Below are 20,126 nucleotides of genomic sequence, written 5' to 3' on the forward strand. Positions count from 1 at the left end.
GGCAATACACAATTTTTACATTTGTCATTAGCTCTTGGGATAGTTTTATGAATTTGGAATGATAATTCTTATACGACAATCTATGCTGTATTATCCTACGAAAAGTTTTTATATTGAAACTCGTTCAGCTGTACAATGCATATACGGATTACGCTTATCTGGATTAGTTTCTTATAGTATGAGTTTGACATTTTGATATTTTAATTTAATCCAGATTAACATTTCTCTTCCAACATGTGTGGGCGGAGTGGATTGAGCTCTAAATCTAGTATTTGGGAGGGCGACTTGTGAGTTTTGAATTGATCACCCATCTTTCGGTCGGTCAATCAATGTGAATCTTACAGACTTTTCAAAATTCAAAACAATTTTTTCCATGGTATATTATTTATTTAATAATTAAAGCTCTTATTTAGTGTTTTTCATTATATATATATATATGTATGTATATATATGATTTTTTTGGTATTTTCGTTTAGTATTTTTTGTTAATATTCATTAATGGTCTGCTGGCTGTCCACTCTTCTGTATATATTTATGTATATATATGTATATACGGTATACTAAAAAAGTATTATCTAAACGAATTAGCACACTCATTGATTGGAAAACTCTATTTCAAAATATAAAATATATTCATGTCTGTATGTATGTGTATGTCAGTGTGTGCGTGTGTGCGTGTTTTTAATACTAACAAAAATTTGTTGTATTTCAATATGCCAACACCGATCCACAAAAGAAGGGAAATCAGCGCACGTCTAAGATCATATATGTTCATATATTCGCATATATGACAAAAGTAACTACTGGATTGTTAAGTATTCAACGTACTCATAAAGCATTTGCCATGTTTTTCCTATAGCCACGAAAACCTGCTGGCAATCCCCAACAACAGAACAGAATATACATATGCATAACCCAAGTCTATCAATGGTTTCATACAAAATCTATACAATTATAATATCATAATAAAAACGGTGTCTAACTAATAAAAATTTTCTTAATTTGCAAACTTGTGTTTCCAATAGGGACGAAAACCGTATTACTTATATAAATTTAATATTTTCATTTTCTCTAATTTGAAACGTAACTGAGACAAATATTAAACCTTTCTGGTACAGCCGATACTTATATATGTTTCATTATTAAGAGATTTGATGATACATTTACTATTTTAGGATGATTCTGAAATTGGTCATGATTATTTATAATTTTCTTTGAGTTTCGTCTTTGCTTTTGCCAAAAGTTGTTGCTTTCAATCTTGTAAATATTATCTCACTGTTTAAGATACCCGTCTAAAATGGATATCCAATATATATATATAAGTATCTATATATATGGTTGAGCCTTTGAATACCTAAGTACTTCAATTTAATTAAGCCTAATGAATTTTCTTGTTGTTGTACAATATCTAAGTTTACTAATTATGCTATATATGCATGTGTATGTGTATGCGTTTCTATGTGTGTGTATAACAAGACAACCTCACTAAACATAGGCTATAAGCTAATATAATTATGTATGTATATATAACAAGAATACATACCTTCAGGTATGCGCACTTCAAAATAGTTTTAAACCCGATTCGACTGACTGCTTTAATTCCACGTCCTTACTAACTATAAAAAACTGGACTATTTTCTATATAATTTGTTCGTCTTCCTCTTCTACATCGTGTTTGTATGTGCTTATGAGCTAGTTTTTGGTAGTACCTAGTACCCGTACTAATGTTGCCACCCGCCCCGCCCAGACGTTAGCTAATCCATGTAGTAGCTAAAACTGCGACGCTTGCGTCGACTGCTGAGCGCCGAACAGGAGCGTGTCTTTATCCTTAGTTACCCGGACTTGATCCAACGATCTATGGAGTATTCCAGAGCGGATATCCAGCTGTAAATATTTAAATGTAATGTATATCATTTATTATTATTTATATATTTCATTTCTTACCGCTTCTTGTCCATCTCGCTGTCGGTGCAGAAATAATAATGACGCAATTTCGCCTCTGGTGGTATTATCTCGAACGAGTTCTTCTTGCCGGACGCATTGGCCGACATCGAGGCCACTTTGTAGCCATGCAAACAGGCCATGCCTAGGCGACACCACAAATTGATACACAAAATTTAATTAATTAGCTGCATGCGTCAGTTGTCTATTTGCCTAAAATACCCTGTGCAAGCAACAGGAGTGAGGGTATCATGGAGGCAAGAGGGAGTAGTCTGTTTTGGCAAGTGAATTTTTATTGAATGTCATGAGTATAGATCTAATAAGAGTAACGTATATTACTTCCTTCTATTTAGACTTTGAAGATTAAAAACATAAATTATAATTTTGAAATTATTTTAATTTGTTACTTATAAAAATAAATTTTTATAAAAAAAAATATTAAAATAATATAGATGGGCAAAAAATAAATTTATAAATTTATAATCATGTCTCAGATCAGTTAAAATAATATTTATTTGTTTATCTACTTGTTATGATGGTTGGGATCTTCTAATTCGTCATCAATATACTATTCTGTAAAATACTTCTTGAATTGTTAGGAGAAATTTGATTTTTATGTTGCTTGCTTCTTTCTAAACTAATCCTAACAATTTTGAAGAATGTGAGTTAGGCTAATCCAGAATTTTTCTAGCTTCTATTCGCTTGCAGGGTATCTTCAACTTATATATGGTTCTAGGTAGTCTATTCTAGAGCAGACTTCACTGTCTTGTTTTGGTGACTCACCGAATGCACTCTTGCTATTTGCATCTTGATAAAAATAGAGACAGGCATCCTTAAGTACACAATAGCGTTTCGACCAGCCGCACCACCTTGAGCCCAATTTGAGCAAATAGCCAAAGCAATCGGGTCGCACAATGCTGCCGGGGCTCTGGTACAGGCAGCGAGCACTACAAACGTAGAGGGGCAGAGAGTCAGAAAGCGAAAGAGAGACAGAGAGAGAGCGAGGGATAGAAATGATCAATTACCTCTTGTCCAGCCACTGATTATCCTGATTGGCCGCTTGGCGCAGCAAATTCAACCATCTGTTGGTCAATTCCTCTGAGTCGGCAGCCACATACATGGGTATACCCTCGCCGGAGTCCACTTTGAAGGCGAAGGGCTTGCCTATGTCCGGGGGGCACAAGTCCACAGTATGCTTGGCCATTATCATGGCGCCAACGGGCTGTGAGTCCTACAAGAAAAAAATATATAAAGTAGTTTTTAATTGAATGATAAATAAATTTAAAAAAAAATGAAATCAATAAAAATGAAGATGTATTAATTCTGTATATGAACATTCATTCATAAGTCCGTGAATATATAAATCAATAAAATGAATTTATATATATACAAATTTCTATACATAAAATTAAATTAATAAAAAAATGAAATGATTTAAGAGCAGACCTTATAAAGTTTATTTGAAAATAATATTTCTTTAATGTTGTATAATAAAACAAAAACCGAAAGAAAAAAAACTATTGGTATTAGTATAGCATAATTAAATAATTATTATATGAAATACAAATTTAATCGAATGGTATGCTGTGAGATCTTCAGAACTGAATTATTGAAAATAATAAATATATTTTAAGCCAAAATAAATGGTTTATGCAATGCCTATAAATGTATTCTGTTTTTGTGTAATATAGAAACTATATCATTTTATATCATTTATATAATAATATATAATCACATATAAAATCTTATCATCTAATCAAATAGGTTTCAGGCACTTACATCTTCGGTTTTATAGTAGTAGAGACAGTTGTCTGGGCGCAGCGAGAACCAGCGTCTCACCCACTTCTTGGCGTTGGGCGCACCTTTGGCCTGGCCGCTCTGGCGCCACAGGTAGCCACTGAAGATGGGCTGGCTGGGTGGCTCCAGCTGCTCGTGCATGAGCACGCCGATGGTGCGCGCCACTTGAAGCTCCAGCTTTTCGCAGCCATCGTGCGCGATCTTGACCACCTCGGTGTGATGCTTGTCCAGCACCTGAACGCCGTTGACCGATATGATGATGTCGCCAACCTCCAGGCCGGAGCTCTCCGCCGGCGTCTCTGGCTCGATGGCAGCCACGACCACGGGCTTGGAGCCATGAATGCGGAAACCAAACTCACCCGAATCGCTCTTGACCACAACCGTTTTGTCCACGCCTGCGAGAGAGATAAGCATGTGAGTATATATATGTATATGTATATGTATATATGTATAGATGTAGACAGTGCGTAAATATCGTAATCCCATTTATATATATATCTCTGCTAGATATGATTTGTGTGGTTTTATTTCCGGCCACATTACCGTGCGCCCCGTTGCTGAGCGTTGTTATGACGAAACTCTCACGCGCCCATACCAAGAGCATCAGCTTCAAGACCTCCTCAAGTTTACGCCGTATCGAGTCCGGCGCCGAGTTCGATGCTATTAGTTCTGTGGCATTTGGAAAAGACGAGTTGAGTCCATGTGAAATGCGAAATCTTCAGCATTTTTGCTCTCATTGTTTACCCACCAATCATTTGCTTTGATTATTGTGTAAATAAAAACTTTGAATAATGACGATCAGCGATCGACAGTCGACGCTCGCCTTGAACACTCGGAAACCGTCTGAGATTGCGGCTGCCCAAATAATTTGCACTTTTCACATTTGATAATCGCGAGCTCCGATCGCCGAAAACTGTGCGCCCCGACGCCTCGCATCGGCACACAACAAAGCACGCACCGCAACTATTTTCGATAACAGAATCAAGCATACGAAACTATTTTTTACGCTTTTTTAATGTTTTTTATTTCGTCTGCCAACTGCCGGTCATGAAAAGCAGCAGCGAAGAGCGCCGGCGACCCACAATCACGGGGAAAACACGCACCAACAGGTGTACTGAGCAAGCCGAAATTTGAATACCCTTGCTGGGGTAGGGTCTGAACGTGCAGAGATGTACGTATGCTCACTCTATTTAGTTAATGATCATTTAAATGATATTATGATCTATTTATAGTATATTCCGCGGAAATCAAATAACATCGGAAAGTAAGTCAGCTATTCGAGTTCCACATAAGTTCGTGTGACCCGCTATATTTATAATACCCCCTGGTTAGAGCATAAGAATAGCTCTCTCGTCGCTCGCGCACGTTGTGCCAAATATAGCAAACGCATACAGGGTGCTCCGGCTACTTACGGAAATTGTTGTGCTTCTGGCGATGGTACATCTCGAGTGTGCAGCGGCGCTGCACGAGGCGATGCAAGATCACCTGGTACTTGGCATGGAAGCCCTTCTCCGATTCGGTGGAGGCGCGTCGCTCGCGGGAGCGATCTGTGAATGAAATGGGAATCAGCATTGAATGGAATGGGGGGAGATTGAGCAGTTGCGCAGCTCACCGAAGCACTGGTGATCCAGTTGTGTCCAGAGATCGTCATCGGTCAGGCGCGTGTAGCGACCCGCATCGTAGTGCCCCTTGTAGATAATATGCTGGCTCTGTTCCGTATTGATGTCGGGCAGGACGCAGGGACTGGAGCCGGCGGGTCGTAGTATCGGAGTATTGGGTAGACTAGGCGCCCGACCACGCTCCTCACTCTGCAAGATTGAGACTCATATACTCCACATCTTCATACTCCCGCTCCTGCTTACCTTCGCTCGTATATTCTCCTGCCGGGTCTTGTAGTGCCTGCCGCGCTCGCCATGGTAGCGCTCCTCGGATCGGAAGCGTTTGTCCATTTTCTTGTAGAGACGCTGGGTGGTCTTTGTGGTCACCGGCGAGTCGGCGAAATCGGAGGGTGGCTTCACAATGTCCGCCTCGTGCTCGATGTAGGGAATGGACTCCACAGAGTCGCCCACCAGCTCGCTGACCGTGTTGGTGTGCTGCTTGCCCTCCATCTCCTTGCCGCAGTGCAGGCAGTGGCCCTGATCCGCGCTGGCCACATTGCCGTCGGCCTCGCTGTAGAAGACCGAGTCGGAGCCAGGCGACACGGAGCGCAGGGACTCGATGGACTTGGCCTTCAGCTGGCCGGCCTCGGAGGCGGATTTGGTGGCGGGCAGAGCAGCGGGCGGCTGTTTGGGCGACAGCAGCGCAGTGGGCGTGGCACAGCTGTGTGGCTTGCGCGCGACGGGATGCGGCGACTGCTCCTGCAGCGTGGCCGTGCCCGTGGAGGAGGCGGATGTGGTTGTGGTTGTGATTGCTGACGTAGCGGCTGCTGCTGCTGCTGCTATTGTTGCTGTTGCTGGTGCGGATGCTGGTGCTCCTGCTGCCTTCATGATGCTCGTCATGCTCGCATCCAGCAACAGCTCCGTATCGCCGCTGACGCTGCTCAGGCCATACATAGTGGGCGTGGCGCGTGCGCGTCGAGCAGCCGCCGCAGCCAGCACATCCTCCCTGGAGCTTTTGCGCAGCTGTCGCCGTATCTTGGGACGGAAACGTTTCATCTTGCTGGGACTGCTGCCGCCCTCCAGAATGCCAGCGCTGTGCTGCTCCGGCGACTGCACCTTGGCAGCGCCCTGGGGCTTCTTGATGGGGCTGGTCAAGGCGCGCATGTTCTCCTTCTCAATGTCCAGCTTCATGCTGGTCTTGCGGCGCTTGCGCTCGTCATCCTGCCGCTGGCGTCGCGCCTTGCAGCTGGGCGTCACCTGCTCCTCGTCGTCCTCCTCGTGCGGGCTCTCATAGTAGCCGGAGGAGGAGTAGCGCACCTCGCTGCGCTCATCCTCCGATATGGACTCCGGCTTGGGCTTCGACGGCGCCGTCTCCGCCGCGCTCACCTTCATCTGGCCGCTGGGCGCGCTGCTCACGGTCTGAGGCTCACACTCCTTGGCCGGCGACTTGATGGCCTGACCCGACACCTGGCAGCTGCCCGACGAGGCGGTGCTGCTGATCGAGTGCGAGGGCGACTTTCGGGTCAGCTCAGTGGCGGAGCCCAGGGGAGACTTCAGCTGCGTCGATTTCACCGACGGCTTCTCGTCATGCTGCAGCAGCTCCTCGCGCATGGAGTAGAGCGAGCTGGCACTCTCGAACGAGCTGCCGGCGTGCGTCTTCTCCAGCTGGGAGCTCTGAGTGGATACTACAACAGAGAGAGAGAGACAGGGGGAGATTGAGATAGCGCAGGCTTCGATTTGTTGCTTCTATACTAAGACAGCTAAAGCATTGCGAGCAAGGCGTTTGGCAAACAACAACAACTAACTAGAGAGAGTTTTGTGGATGTGGATGAGCTAAGAGGCGTATACAAGGCTATATGTGAGGCTAGAGAGGCTGGAGAGTAGTAGTAGTAGTAGTTATACTAAGGCAACAGGCATGAGAGGCGTTTACGGATGAGCACTGTGAGGATGTGGACATCACACACACCGAGACATAGAGAGACACACACATACACATACACACACACACACACACAATACTGGCTTAGCCCCAAACCTGGCACTTGTGTCGTCGACGATGAGCTAGTCGTTGTCGGCGGTGTCTTAATACCTGGAGTACGTTTCGACGTGTCCGTGCAGGTGGCATACTCATCTGTATTCGTGCTGCACTCCGAAATGTCGGCGCTGCGCGCGTAATCCCCGCCAGAGGGCAGAAACGAGGCATCCGAGTGGCTAGGCATGGGCGAAAGGGGAAGATTAGAAAAGGAATCGCTCGGACAGGTGACAGAGATGGGAACCAACCGCTGCTTGGGCACTCCCGTCACGTACATCAGCTGGCGGGCATCGGGCACGGAGCCGCGCGAGACCATGCTGCGCTTGGGCAGAGGCGAGCTGGCCGTATCCGGCAGCTGACTGGCCGAGGGCGTCACCGCGATGGCGGGCGCTATGATCGGTTGAGTGGGCGCTGTGGCGGGCTTGGTGGTTGTGGGCGTGGGCGCTTTTATGATCTTGGGCAGTGTCTGGAGGCCATAGGTGGGACTCTATATTAAGAAGAAGAAGAGTGAAGAGCTACAGGCAATAACCTACACCTAGTCTAGGTCGAGTCTCACCAGTTCCTCAAGGTCCAGCGCATCTGTGTCCACGGAGCTGCGCTGCTGATGCTGCAGCAGCAGGTTCTTGCGCTTCGATGAGGGCGTCAGCAGCAGGTTGGAGCTGTAGGAGCCGTCGGAAATGTCCCGCTGCTCGGCAGTCAGCACGGTTACCTGCGACTCGTTCCAAATGCCGTCGGAGTGATCGCGCGTGTTGTCGTTGGCCAGCGAGTCCGAGGATGGATAGGTTGAGACGTTGGCCAGCAGCAGCTCGTCGCGGCAAGGGCTGGCCGGAGTGGAGGGCAACCGGAGGCCTGGCGCTGGGCAGACAGCTGTCGCGGCCGTATAATCGTCGTCCAGGCTAACCGAGCGCTTGCGGAACTGGGTGCGCTTGTCCACGACTTCCGGGGCAGCTGGCTCCATCTTGCAGCTGCATGGAGTTATGTTCTCATAGAGCGGCTCGTCATCGTCCGCTTGATGTTGCTCGGAGTCGGGCTCGTGCTCGGGGTGCTGCTGTTCGCCCTCTGCTTCCTCTTCCTCCTCCTCCTCCTCGTCGTCGTCGTCATCCTCCCCTTCGTCGCTGTGGGCCATCTCAGCCTTTCTTGGCTCCTTCTCGACTGGCTGCTGCTTCGGCTTGGGCAGTGTGAGGGCGGCCGCCTGTGCCAGCCGCTGCTGCTGCATCTTGCGCATCGCGATCTCCGCCTTGTGCTGCTTGCGATGCTTCAGCTGCTGCTTTGGGCTGGGCTTGGGCGAAACGTGCGGCTTGAAGTCTATGAAGATTTCCTGCTCGTCCCGCGGCGACGGCGCGTCCGGAAAGCAGCTGACCTTATCACGATGCCGGAACGAGCTGCGCGGCCCGAAGCCGTCGATCAGCTTCTCCGTTTGCCCGTACACGGGCATCGACTGGCGCCGGATGTCGTCCCGCCGGAAGGGCGACTCCTCCATGGGCAGCATGGACATGCGCCGCTGTTGGGCAGCGGCCAGCAGCTGGTCCATGCACATCTCGGAGCTGTAGCTCTCCGTCTCAGGCGCCCGCACATCCTCCTCCTCCTCCTCGTCGTCGTAAAACTCCTCCGCCGGCTCGTCGTCGTTCTTGCAGTACTCGCTGGGCGGCGGCAGCAGATGGGGCCGCGTGAAGTCCAGCGGAACGCTGTCCGTCATCAGCTCGGCGCACTCCGTGATGTGCTTGCACACGTCGTGGCTGTGCAGGGCATCCGCGTGCCTGGGCAAGCTGTTCGAGTAGTAGTCCGTCTCGGTGCGAGCGTGCGACGTGCAGGCGCGCCTCGGCAAGCTGTTGCTCTCGTAGTCGAAGCTCTCGTTGAGCGCCATCGCGGCAGCATTCACGTTCACATACTCCACGTTCTGCTCCCCACGGCCGCGACTCAAGTGCTCCATGCCCAGGCCGTAGCTGTGCGCGTCCAGCAGTGGCGGCGGCGGCTTGTAGTACATGATGTTGTTCTGGGCATCGGAGAGCGTTTGCAGCGGCACCACATCCTGCGACTGGGTGCGATAGATCAATTCGTGCGGATTGGCGGAGCTAATCAGGGCGATAAGGAAGATATATAGGGTAGAGAATATATAGGACTCTCTTCTTTGATGATTAAATGTTCATATTGAATATTTTCTAATATCTTTAAAAATAATAAAATAAACAAATAAAATTGTAAATAAAAGGACAAATAAAATACAAACTTACAAAAAAATAAAATAATATTAAAAAAAAAAAATATTTAAAAAAAAATAATAAAATGTATGTACAAAAAAAAAAAAAATAAATAAATAAAAAATAAAAATAAAATAATTATAAAAATAATTTAAAAGATTTACTTAAAAATTATCAAAGAATCAAATAAAAAATGAAATAAAAACAAGTAAGAAAACTCTAGTCGAGAGCGCTCGACTAGATACTACCCTGAACCAAACTAATAGAAAAGCACATTTAGTATGGTTCAAATTTCAATTTCGATGTATTTAAAAATATAAATGAAATAGAAAACTCATAATTAAATATATAAAAATTTTGAAACAATTAAAAAAAAAGAGAATTACGACACGCTCAGGGTTTGAACCCGAGTCCTCGTGATCAAGCGCCGCGCTTTCTACCTTGACGCCACCCTTCTGTTATGGTTTTCAATGTCAAAACTGAAATAGATTCACTGCTACAGCGCCATCTACCAAATCTAAGTCAAACTAACTGCTGATGTGACTATAAGAATGTGCAAGAACAACCAAACTAATAAAAACGTACATATAGTATGGTTAAAATTTCAATTTCGATTTTTGAAAAAAAATATAAGAGAAATTTAATCAAATATATAAAAATTTTGAAGCAATTAAAAAGAAAAATACAATACGCCCAGCAGGATTTGAACCATAGACCTCGCGATCAATCGCCGCGCCCTCTACCATGACGCCACTCCTCTGTTCTTATTCGCAATGTCAAAACTGAAATAGATTCACTGATGCAACGCCATCTAGCAGAACTAAACGAAACTAACTGCTGATGTGATTCTAAGAATGTGCTAGAAGATGTTTGAATGTATGTGTGCACACGTATTGGAAAACTGCTGTTGCTGCAGCACGTGCGTTTGTTAATTGGCCAAACATTTTGTTATTTTTTAAAGTCGATTGACTAAACCGAATTTAATGAAACTTTCAGCATATGATCTTCATATTCTATTGAATATTTGGCATTTAAAAAAGAACATGTCAAATCATTCACAATTAGCTATACTAGAATCTGACCTTCACTGGGGATTCTGAATTTGGAGCCGGTATCCAAAATATAACAAAAATCGAAATTGTATAAAATGCATTGGAATATATTTTTAAAATTTGGAGACTATAGCTCTAAAAATGTAGGAGATATAAATTTATAACCTATTGCGCTTGGGTTGCGCTGCAGTGCACTATGGGTAAAAAGTCGATTTTTTTGGCATTAATTGTAAATGAAGAGCTAGGAACTTGAAATTTTAGGAATATATTATTAATATTAAAAAAGAAATTCGGATTTTTTTTTTTTACAATTGGGCGTGGCATTCAAATTTTCCGCCCCTTTTACATATTATATTAAATTAAAAATCATTACCTGTGGGCTCAAATTATTTTTAATAACTTTTTTGTACACTTTTAGCAACTTTAAATTATATTTTTATTATATTTCATCCAACTGCAAGCAAATATTAATATTTGAAGACTCTTAGGGATATATAAAATATATGCGATATAATTTTAAACTGAATGGTCTTCATTTTCTTCATCTAATTCAAAATTTAACTCTAAATTTTTATCATCTATGTTTTGATCTTCATTTTCCTCATCCTCATCCTCATTTTCGTCTTCATTTTCTTCTTCAACTAAGGTTGGCTCCATTAAGCCTTCAAATGTTGCTGGTAATTGAAAATTGGGATCTTCCAAAAGTTCAATAACTTCTTTTGGGAATTTTTTTTTCTTGTTTTTCTTTTCGCGTTCTTTTAAACTGAGTGAAGAGAGAAGTGGATCAGATGAGTCTAAAGCCCTATTAAATATATCAGTTAAATTCTCTAATCGGCTACATTTCCTGGCGTGAGATTTCCTATCATTTCTATACAGCTTGTTCCGGGCTTCAGACGCGTTTTCTCCTAATATGCCATCAGAAATTATGCAAGTGCCCATAATTTGGTATCCATGCACCAAAATTTTGTGAACATCATTGATATTTCCACTTCCATTAGGCCTGGGTTTATCCACATGAAGACCCATTTCATCCCACAGCCTCCGCTTAATTTCTTGTTTACGCAATGATACCTTTTGTTTGTCGACATCCTTAACACGCCATTTTTTTAATTTCGATTCTTTCTTTCAATACAAACTCAAGGAATCGAATCCAAGCATGCAGAGGGCTAACTCCATATTGCAAATTCGTAGAAGAAGTTCTAAAAATTTCCGAAGTACCGAAGTACTTTCCAAAGTACCTTCACAATCAATTATCACCCTGCCTTCAAGCCACCTAGCATGATGCATTTTAAGCCTTTCCAAATTCCGGTTGCACTTTGGCAGATGCTTCTTTATATACTCTACAAACTGCTTTACTCTTTTATCAATTAGATTATTAATATTTTCGCTAATATTATTGTTAATTTTTTCAATAATAAAGTTTTTACCGCGTCTTCTTGGCGGTTGTTGTTGGTCCATACCTCCACAAGCTCTGCACGACAAAGCTCGTTTTTAACTGCAAAAACTAATTTTTTTCCAAAAGGAACAAAAAGGAGCAAACGAGGTTAATAGATTCCGAACCTGGACATAATACACAACAACTGGTATATCAAACCTCTGTGAAGTGGTGTGCTGCACAAAAGTAATACTCCACGGAACACAAGTACATTTGTTAATTTTTAGCTAAAAATACACACAGACAACACACTGGACAACTGGACAATAACACAATTACAATCAAAAAGTAATAGCAATAACTTATTGTACATACCATTAGGTACGTTTTCCATTATACACTTTTTTTTGTTTATGTTTACACAAAAGCTCCACTTTAATTGCAAGTTGAACAAAATTTCCCGCGCTTTTTATACATCAAACGCAACTATGCAACAGCTGACTTTGAGTATGTGTAAAATATTAATGGTAGTCGCTAAATTTTTAAAAAAATACTTTTTAATCTAGTTGAAGTATATATGTTCAATAAATAAAAGAAAATTTTAAATTGTGAACAAAATTTTTTTTGAATAAATGCCAAAAAAATCGACTTTTTACCCATAGTGCAGTGTTGGCAATATTATGAGAACTTATTTGTTGAATAATTTAATTTCTAGACGTACGATCCTACTGAAACTTTCAGAAAGTAATCATAATGTTGAAATGTATGTGTATACCGAAGCACAAGTCTCTAGTATTTGATATACGACTTTTACAAAGATGAGGGTGAGGGGGTGGATTTAGGAGTGGGGGGTAAATTTGAACAAAAACCGAAATTGTATAAAATACATCTTTATATACATTTTAAATTTGGAGACTCTAGCTTGAAAGATGTAGGAGATATAATTATTTAAGTGATCTTCGATAAGGTTTTTTATCGATAAAAAAGTATCGGAATGAGTTATCGTTTTTTAGTGATAAACTCGATATCCGCGCTGTATTTACGGACATTTTAAAAAAAAGTTGAGGTCTCTAGCTCTTGTATCTTCTGAAATCGACGCGTTCAAACATACGGACGGACGGACGGACGGACGGACGGACAGACAGACGGACAGGGCTAAATCGACTCAGCTCGTCGCCCTGATCAAGAATATATATACTTTGTGGGGTCTGCCACGCCTCCTTCTGCCTGTTACATACATTTTAACAAAACCATTATACCCTGATTTCCCATTTTCAATGGGTTCAGGGTATAAATACAATAAAAACATATAAAATAAGATAAATAAAATATATTAAACAAAAAATAATAAATAAAATACAAAATTAATATAAACAAATACATTTACATCAGCTTAATGGGTTTTGCCACGCCTTCTTATGAAACTGGTGCTATTCACTCCAGGCATTTCTTCACCCACACAACTGCCCCCACTTACCCCTGATGTTGCTGATGCATCAGCTCCTTGCCATTGGGTATCTCCGACAGGCTCTTGGTCAACTTCTTGCCGTTCTGCAGGCCGTTGGTCTGGGCGCCCTGGGACATGACCTTGATGCGATGCGGCGCACGCGGACTGAAGGCCAGGGTCTGCGAGTTGGATAGACCCTCGCGACGGGCTGCCACGTCGGTCTGCGTCGCTTGCGTCTTCATGGCATTGCGAAACTTTTTCTCCACAATGAGAACCTCGGGACTGGGCGGTGGCAGCGCCACTGGCAGTGGCTGTGGTATAATCAGACCCACCATGTTGTCTAGGGGTTCGATGCAGCTGATTAGTAAAGTTCAGAACTGAATTGAATCAAACTCACCTGGCAGCTGCTGATGCAGGTGAATGGGCGCATGGTGATGCTGACATGGCTTCAGCTGCACTTGAGCTGGCAGCCACGTTTTGGGCAGAGTTGAGCTTTGCTGCAGTGGTTGTGGTTGCTGTAGTTGTTGTTGCTGCTGCTGCTGCTGGGGCTGTTGTTGATGCGCGAGCATGGGCTGCAGAGTCTCGTACATGGAGCCCGTGGCTATGATGGGCTTTTTGCCACCAATCAAACGCTCCTGACTGCGTGCGCTCTTCAAGCGGCCCGAGGAGCGAAAGCCCGCATTGACAGCGTCAAAGCTGGTCAGAGTATGGGATCGAGCAAAACTCACGTGTTTCGTTCTGCGGGAGAGATTTAGAGGGGTGTTAGATATTGGCTAGATTATAATTGGGGATAGTTTTAAATTAATATGCTGAATTAATAATAATATTCATAATAATATATAATAAATTATGAGAGAAATTTAAGCAGATGATGGACTATTACTATCTTGAGTTAATAATGGAAACTTAAACAAAATTAGTGGAAATTTTAGGAAGAACAATAAATTTAAGATAAATATAAATAATAAAACCTTTTTAAATAAAAATGATTGATTGATAATTAATATCACATATCACATGTGTTTAATGTTATGAAGCACTAGACAAACAAAGATTTTTTATGCAAACAAATAAAATATACAATAAATACAAATTAATAACTAAATAGCAATAATAATAAATAAATTAATTTTATTTATTTGTAACTATTATGTAATATAATTATTTATTAAAATCAAATTGGGATTAAAATTTGAGAAGTTGTTTGACAGCAAACTCAACCCCAATTAGAATAGAAATAATAAATAGTTGACATTGCCGGCTCCTGCTACTCACCTGGGATGGCCAGACTGTTGCTGTTGCTGGTGGTGGTGGTGCTGCTGCTGTTGCTGTGGCATCGGCATTGTGGCGTATGTGGGGCAGTGATACGAGCTGTGGAGCAAAACACAGACCAAGAGAACTATTAGCAAGCACATGGGACTCAGCGAGTGAGGCACATAACAAACATAGCTCGCTTCTTCTTTTTCTTCTTCTTCTTCTAATTCTTGTTCATTATTCACGTGCAGACACATAGCGTTTAATCAAAATAAAAAATATACAAATAAAAAATGAAAATATATGTAAGTAAATATATTTATTTAAATTAGCGCACTTTTTAAACGTTTCTCTTAAGTTGTAATTGTAATTAAATTTTAGAATTTAAGTTTAGTTTTCGTTTATCACTTTACATACCAAACATTTAGATTAGCGATTTGATTGGTGTGTGATGTTGGTGGTGTAGGATGTGGTGGAGCGCAAAGCTCGACATAATAATTCCGTAGCAAAACATCCTGGTAAAAGGATTCAAGTGGTGCTGTACAACAAGTTGCCCTTTTTACACATTTTGTTCATTTAGTTATTGGATTGGTTTCAATTGTTTAATTGGATTTTAGTCGGTTTATTTTGTTTTTGGTTTTTGGTTTTTGGTTTTTTGGTTTAGAGCGAAGTGGGGAAGGTGAATGAATAACGAAAAGTACATAGGAAATATATTTTACAGCTTCGTTTGATTTCGATTCGAGGGAGATTCGCATTTGCAGAGATTTTTCAGTGGGGTTTACAGAAAGCGATAGAACTTGGAAAGCAAAAAGCGTTTTTTCTTGGCATTATGCAAAAATGATATGCAGACTGTTGTTGTTGTTGCATGGGAATAGTTTTGGAGCAAGCATTGCAAGCGTTTTACATAGTGTGTATAGATAGGTTAAAGAGCGAGAGAGAAAGAGAGAGCGAGCGAGCGATACTACGGATAGTGCGACAGTTAAGTTAAGCATGATCTCTAGCGACAGTTTGACATAGCAGTTTACGGTTATATGGCTTTTGGCTGGGAGATCGTACGACTGGTACGTTTCTCTGTTAGACTCGTACCTCGAATCCGTTTGATAGTCGCCGTTGTTGTTCATCTGCGCCGATTGGCCAATCCAATTGTAGCGACCGCCCAGGTCCGGCTCACTGGACTTGCCAGTGCTCAAGATCGATGCCGGTTGACGGCGAAAATAGGAACTATCCAATTCGTGTGTGTCCGTATAGCTGTTCTGATAGCTGCGAGAGAAACACGAGATTAATAAGGGAGACCTTGCATCTGCGACTCATACTCACCGAGGATACTTCTCGAAGGGCGCATAGGCAGCCAGATTCTCGTCGGAGGGCACACGGCGGCCCACACAGCCGCCCAGGAAGCTGCTCGCCTGGGTCTGGCCACGGCGCGAGAGGCAGCCAAAGAAACGCTCTCTGCGCGGACGCTGCTCAATGCTGTGAAGCTGGCGATCAGTTAGGCAGTACTATAAAGAGAGCGAGAGAGAGAGAGAGAGAGAGAGAGAGAGAGAGAGAGAGAGAGAGAGAGAGAGAGAGAGAGAGAGAGAGACGTGTCAATTAACTATATACAATACCAGCTGCAACTATCTCACCTGTTCTCTGATGTCGCCGCGCGAATAGACGGAGGTGCGAGGCTGCAATTCGGTGGAGAGTGTTTGACGCAGACGTCGACGACCCGTGTGCTCATCCTCAGAGTTGTAGCTGCGATCCATGTGGCTGGAATAGGTGGCCTGATAGGGATCAGAGATTATTATATTATGCGTGCTTAACTTAAAATAAGAAACTAAACTTGGAAATGAACCAAGTGGGAGCATAAATTCTATTATGTTGGTTAAAATGGATTCGTACTAAATAAAATATTAAATAAATATAATAAAATATTAAATAAAATAATTAATGTTCCTTTTATATGTAAATTCACTTAAAATTATATTCATTCGATTATTTAGACAAATCATATCAGTTTTTGGGCTTACTATACGTATACGTAATATTGAAAAGACTTTGTTATATTCAATATTTAAAGCATTTGGCAAATACTCATAGCGCATATTTAAGTATACAATAATGGGAAATACATAAAAGCGTATAAAATATGGAAAAATCTTCAACTATGTGTAATTTTAAAATCTTGTAGGTAAGATTGATAAATTTTGATCAGATTCTTAGTTTATGCCGTATAAAGACTTTATATAAAACAAAAAACATCAAATCATATAGAGAATATAAATATAGAACAATAATATAAATAGTTTTAGCTTCATTAGAGCATTTCATTTCCACTCAAAACTCAATTCCAATATGCCCGCATATAAAAATATAAATAAAAACTTGTCTATGCGCCATCATAATCTAGTCACTCCCTGCAGTTGACTTTAATCGTTATCTCTTACTCACACCCGTTTCGCTCAGTGTTTTTTATTCTTTTTGCTAGTGCTACCAACCTTGGTGGAGACCTCAATGTTGCCCAATGAGACAGCATGATGTAAACCTGCAAAATGAATTGTTGGTGAATAGCTGCGTTTGTTTCCATTTCAGCTTAGACAAATGAATCACAATAACATGGAGAGTGTGTATTGTGTGTATGTATGTGTGTGTGAAACTGTTTGTAGCTGTCTCCCAGCTGACATGTTTATATGTTCAGTCAGTTCAGTGACTCTCAAGGACTTACCAGTGCCTGTGGCCGAGCCAGTGGCAGTTGCTGCTGCTGCTGTGCCACGCAGGGCGATATCCATTTTGGCCCCAAAAATAAATGTTAGCAAGCACACACACACACACACGCACGCACACACACACACACACGCGCGCACACCTTCAACTCCAAGTCAGCTAAGGCTATATATAAACTTTTCGTTGTTGTTGTTGTTTTTGTTTCTGTCGATTGTTGGATATTCACTTTGTCTGCACTTGGAGCTGCTTCAGTTGGTGCTGCTGCTGCTGGTGCTGCAACATCATCATCATCATCGTCATCATGGCGATGTTGATCATTATCATGATTATCCGCTTGCTGCTGTGTTCAATATGAATAATTAAAACTTGATTTCCTTCGACTGCGTTCGTTGTGCTTGTGCATTGGGCGTTGCAGCAGCAATGCTTTTCTATTGTTGTTGTTGTTGTTGTTGTTGCTGCTACTATTATAGGGTGTTATTTTCGCTGTTATTTCACTGTATACCCTGGCTTTGTATATCCCAGACTCTGGACTTATGCAAGGCAACAGCAATCGATATTCGCACGCAGAGCAAAAGCACACGGAGAGAAATCACTTTTGATTACGTGTGAGAGTTGTGCGTGTGTTTGTGTTCGCCGTCGTCGAGTGTTGCTGCTAATTGTTGGCCAACGCGTGGCAGCCTCATGCTCATGCTGGCCTAATGCCTTTTTAATTGTCTGTTTGGCAAATTTAGAAAATGGCTTGCCACAAAAATCACTTTCGGGCCTCCGCCTCTGCGTGCGACGTGTGTGTGTGCGTTACACTGGCTGTCTGGCTACTCCTGCTGCTGCTGCTGCTGGGGCTTCTATTGCTGCTGCTGCTGCTGGTGAGTGTGCCGCGAGTCGAGAATCGCTGGCTCCGTGCGCCGTGGCGTTGATGCTGGAACTGATGCGATGCTGTGCCATAGAGTGCCAGCCTAACAGGATGCTGCCAACGGCAGGAGAGCAGGAGACAGAGAGAGAGCGAGGAACAGAGAGAGAGCGCGCGCAAGCAAGAGAGCGAATGCGTTGGGAGAGCGCGTGTGCCTGGAAGCAAAAGGCAAACACAAAACAGATGTTTACGACACCATTCGAGTTCAGAGTCTGTCAACGGCTGGCGGGCGGAAGGAGGTGTTGGCCAAGTGGGGGCAGTAGCTACTGGCGGCAGTAAAAGCGCAACAATGAACGGCGCCTGGAAGTAGGCAACAGAGCGTGTGCGTGTGCGCATGGCATGGCAGCAGAGACGCCGCGTCGCTGCTAACAGCGGCAGAGCCTGCTGCCGCTACTCCTGCTGCCACTGCTGCTGCTGCCAAGACTTCTACTGCCATTGCTGCTGCTGCTGCTGCTGTGTCAACAAAGTCACAGCACAGACAGTTGGCCAGAGCACGGCTAGGCTTTCGGCTGTCAGCCGCCGACCGAAAAAAATGACGACAATACGGCGTAAAGTTGACTTTGGCGTGCGTCTGTTTTCGCACGCGGTCTTCGCTGCTGCTGCTGTTGCCGTTGCTGTTGCTGTTGCTGTTGCCGTTGCCATTGCCAACCCCCGTGAAATCAAACGAGCGGAAACTGAACAAAAGTTCGATTCGAAACAACGACGAGCCTTTTATGCTCTTTCGCGCATCGGCAACATGCATTTTCTTTCTACCTAATGAAAAACTTTCCAACTCGAAGTTTCTTTTGTTGTGCTCTTGAAGCGTTCACTCTTCCAGTCTTAACGCGACCCTTGACAGCGGACCGACAGGCCATATCCGTTCATATTCCCTCAGGCATCATATCATTTTTGCCACATGGAGCTTCTTCTTCATCTTTGGCTTCTGCTTCTTTCCCAACGTGTTGCCCACTCAATCCCTATCATTTGACTTGATTAACCCATTCATTCAACTTCTTTTCGTGCCTAATTAATTGGCTGACAGTGAAGCCCTGCACTCAATTTATTTTAATTAATATTAATTTATATATATACTTATATACATCTTCATATACCATATATTATATTCTGTGGATTTAGGAAATTTCGTTCGCTGCTTTAATTAAAATTTACATTTCAAGTATTTTTTCTTATACCTTCGCATCTTGTATGTAGTAAAAGTAATCAGAATATGCTAAAGTGAGTATCAATCCATGTTGGGATCATTGGGTAGGAGTTTTTAATTATTATTCAATTCAAAATTTAACATTAGTCATAACCTCTATATCACAAATTAAATATTAAACAAATAAGAAGAAATATACACAGAATATATTTATATATTAATATAAAAGTCAGTAAAATATATTCCTCCATCTTACTAGCTTGATTATTCATAATAATAACTAACGAGGTCTAACGGTCGACTTTTTAAGAAATGAGAAAGTCCTGCAGAATATTTTAGAACGTCTTAATCTTCCATCAGTCAGTTGGTCTAAGCAATGATTCACTTATACAACTCAGTTCAATTCAATTGAATAGCTCTGAAAACTTTAATTAAGCTTTATGCCTACTCTCCTATCTCACTCATTCACTCTTTTTCTCTCTCTCTCTCTCTCTCTCTCCCTCTCACTCCCTCTCTCTCTCTCTCTTTGCCTTTGTCTTTAGCACATCACACACTTAGCTGTCCCATTGCACTTACAGCTAGCACATACTTTACTTAGCTTTAATTGATTACAAATTTACACTAAAATCGAAATTGTAATTCGAAATGTCATTTATAAATTTTCCATACAGATCTCAATCG

The 20,126-nt window shown here is 42.6% G+C and overlaps 1 protein-coding gene across 8 annotated transcripts; it reads right to left on the reverse strand.

The window, feature by feature from the left end:
* Positions 1-451: 451 nt before the first annotated feature.
* On the reverse strand, positions 452-18,339 carry LOC108649431 (uncharacterized). 8 transcript variants are annotated; one of them, XM_030387589.2, is made up of 20 exons: positions 17,399-18,339; positions 17,172-17,218; positions 16,320-16,443; positions 16,012-16,193; positions 15,781-15,954; positions 15,112-15,249; positions 14,716-14,811; positions 13,838-14,178; positions 13,471-13,780; positions 7,925-9,440; positions 7,617-7,855; positions 7,372-7,547; positions 5,601-7,021; positions 5,351-5,546; positions 5,151-5,285; positions 3,721-4,133; positions 2,967-3,172; positions 2,725-2,888; positions 1,945-2,086; positions 452-1,884 (listed from the first exon to the last, which is right to left on the reverse strand). In XM_030387589.2, exons 2-20 carry the CDS (start codon positions 17,207-17,209, stop codon positions 1,833-1,835), a joined length of 6,063 nt encoding a protein of 2,020 aa, XP_030243449.1. In that variant the 5' UTR covers positions 17,210-17,218; positions 17,399-18,339; the 3' UTR covers positions 452-1,832. The 8 variants fall into 8 exon arrangements, with proteins under 8 accessions (XP_030243449.1, XP_030243448.1, XP_030243447.1 ...); XM_030387588.2 differs by having other exon boundaries at positions 7,426-7,547; positions 16,320-16,457; XM_030387587.2 differs by having other exon boundaries at positions 16,320-16,457.
* Between the last annotated feature and the right edge of the window lie 1,787 nt (positions 18,340-20,126).

This window comes from Drosophila navojoa, chromosome 3 (genome assembly GCF_054131105.1).
Source record: "Drosophila navojoa isolate 15081-1374.11 chromosome 3, UAZ_NAV_1.0, whole genome shotgun sequence".
NCBI classification, from domain to species: Eukaryota; Metazoa; Arthropoda; class Insecta; order Diptera; family Drosophilidae; genus Drosophila; species Drosophila navojoa.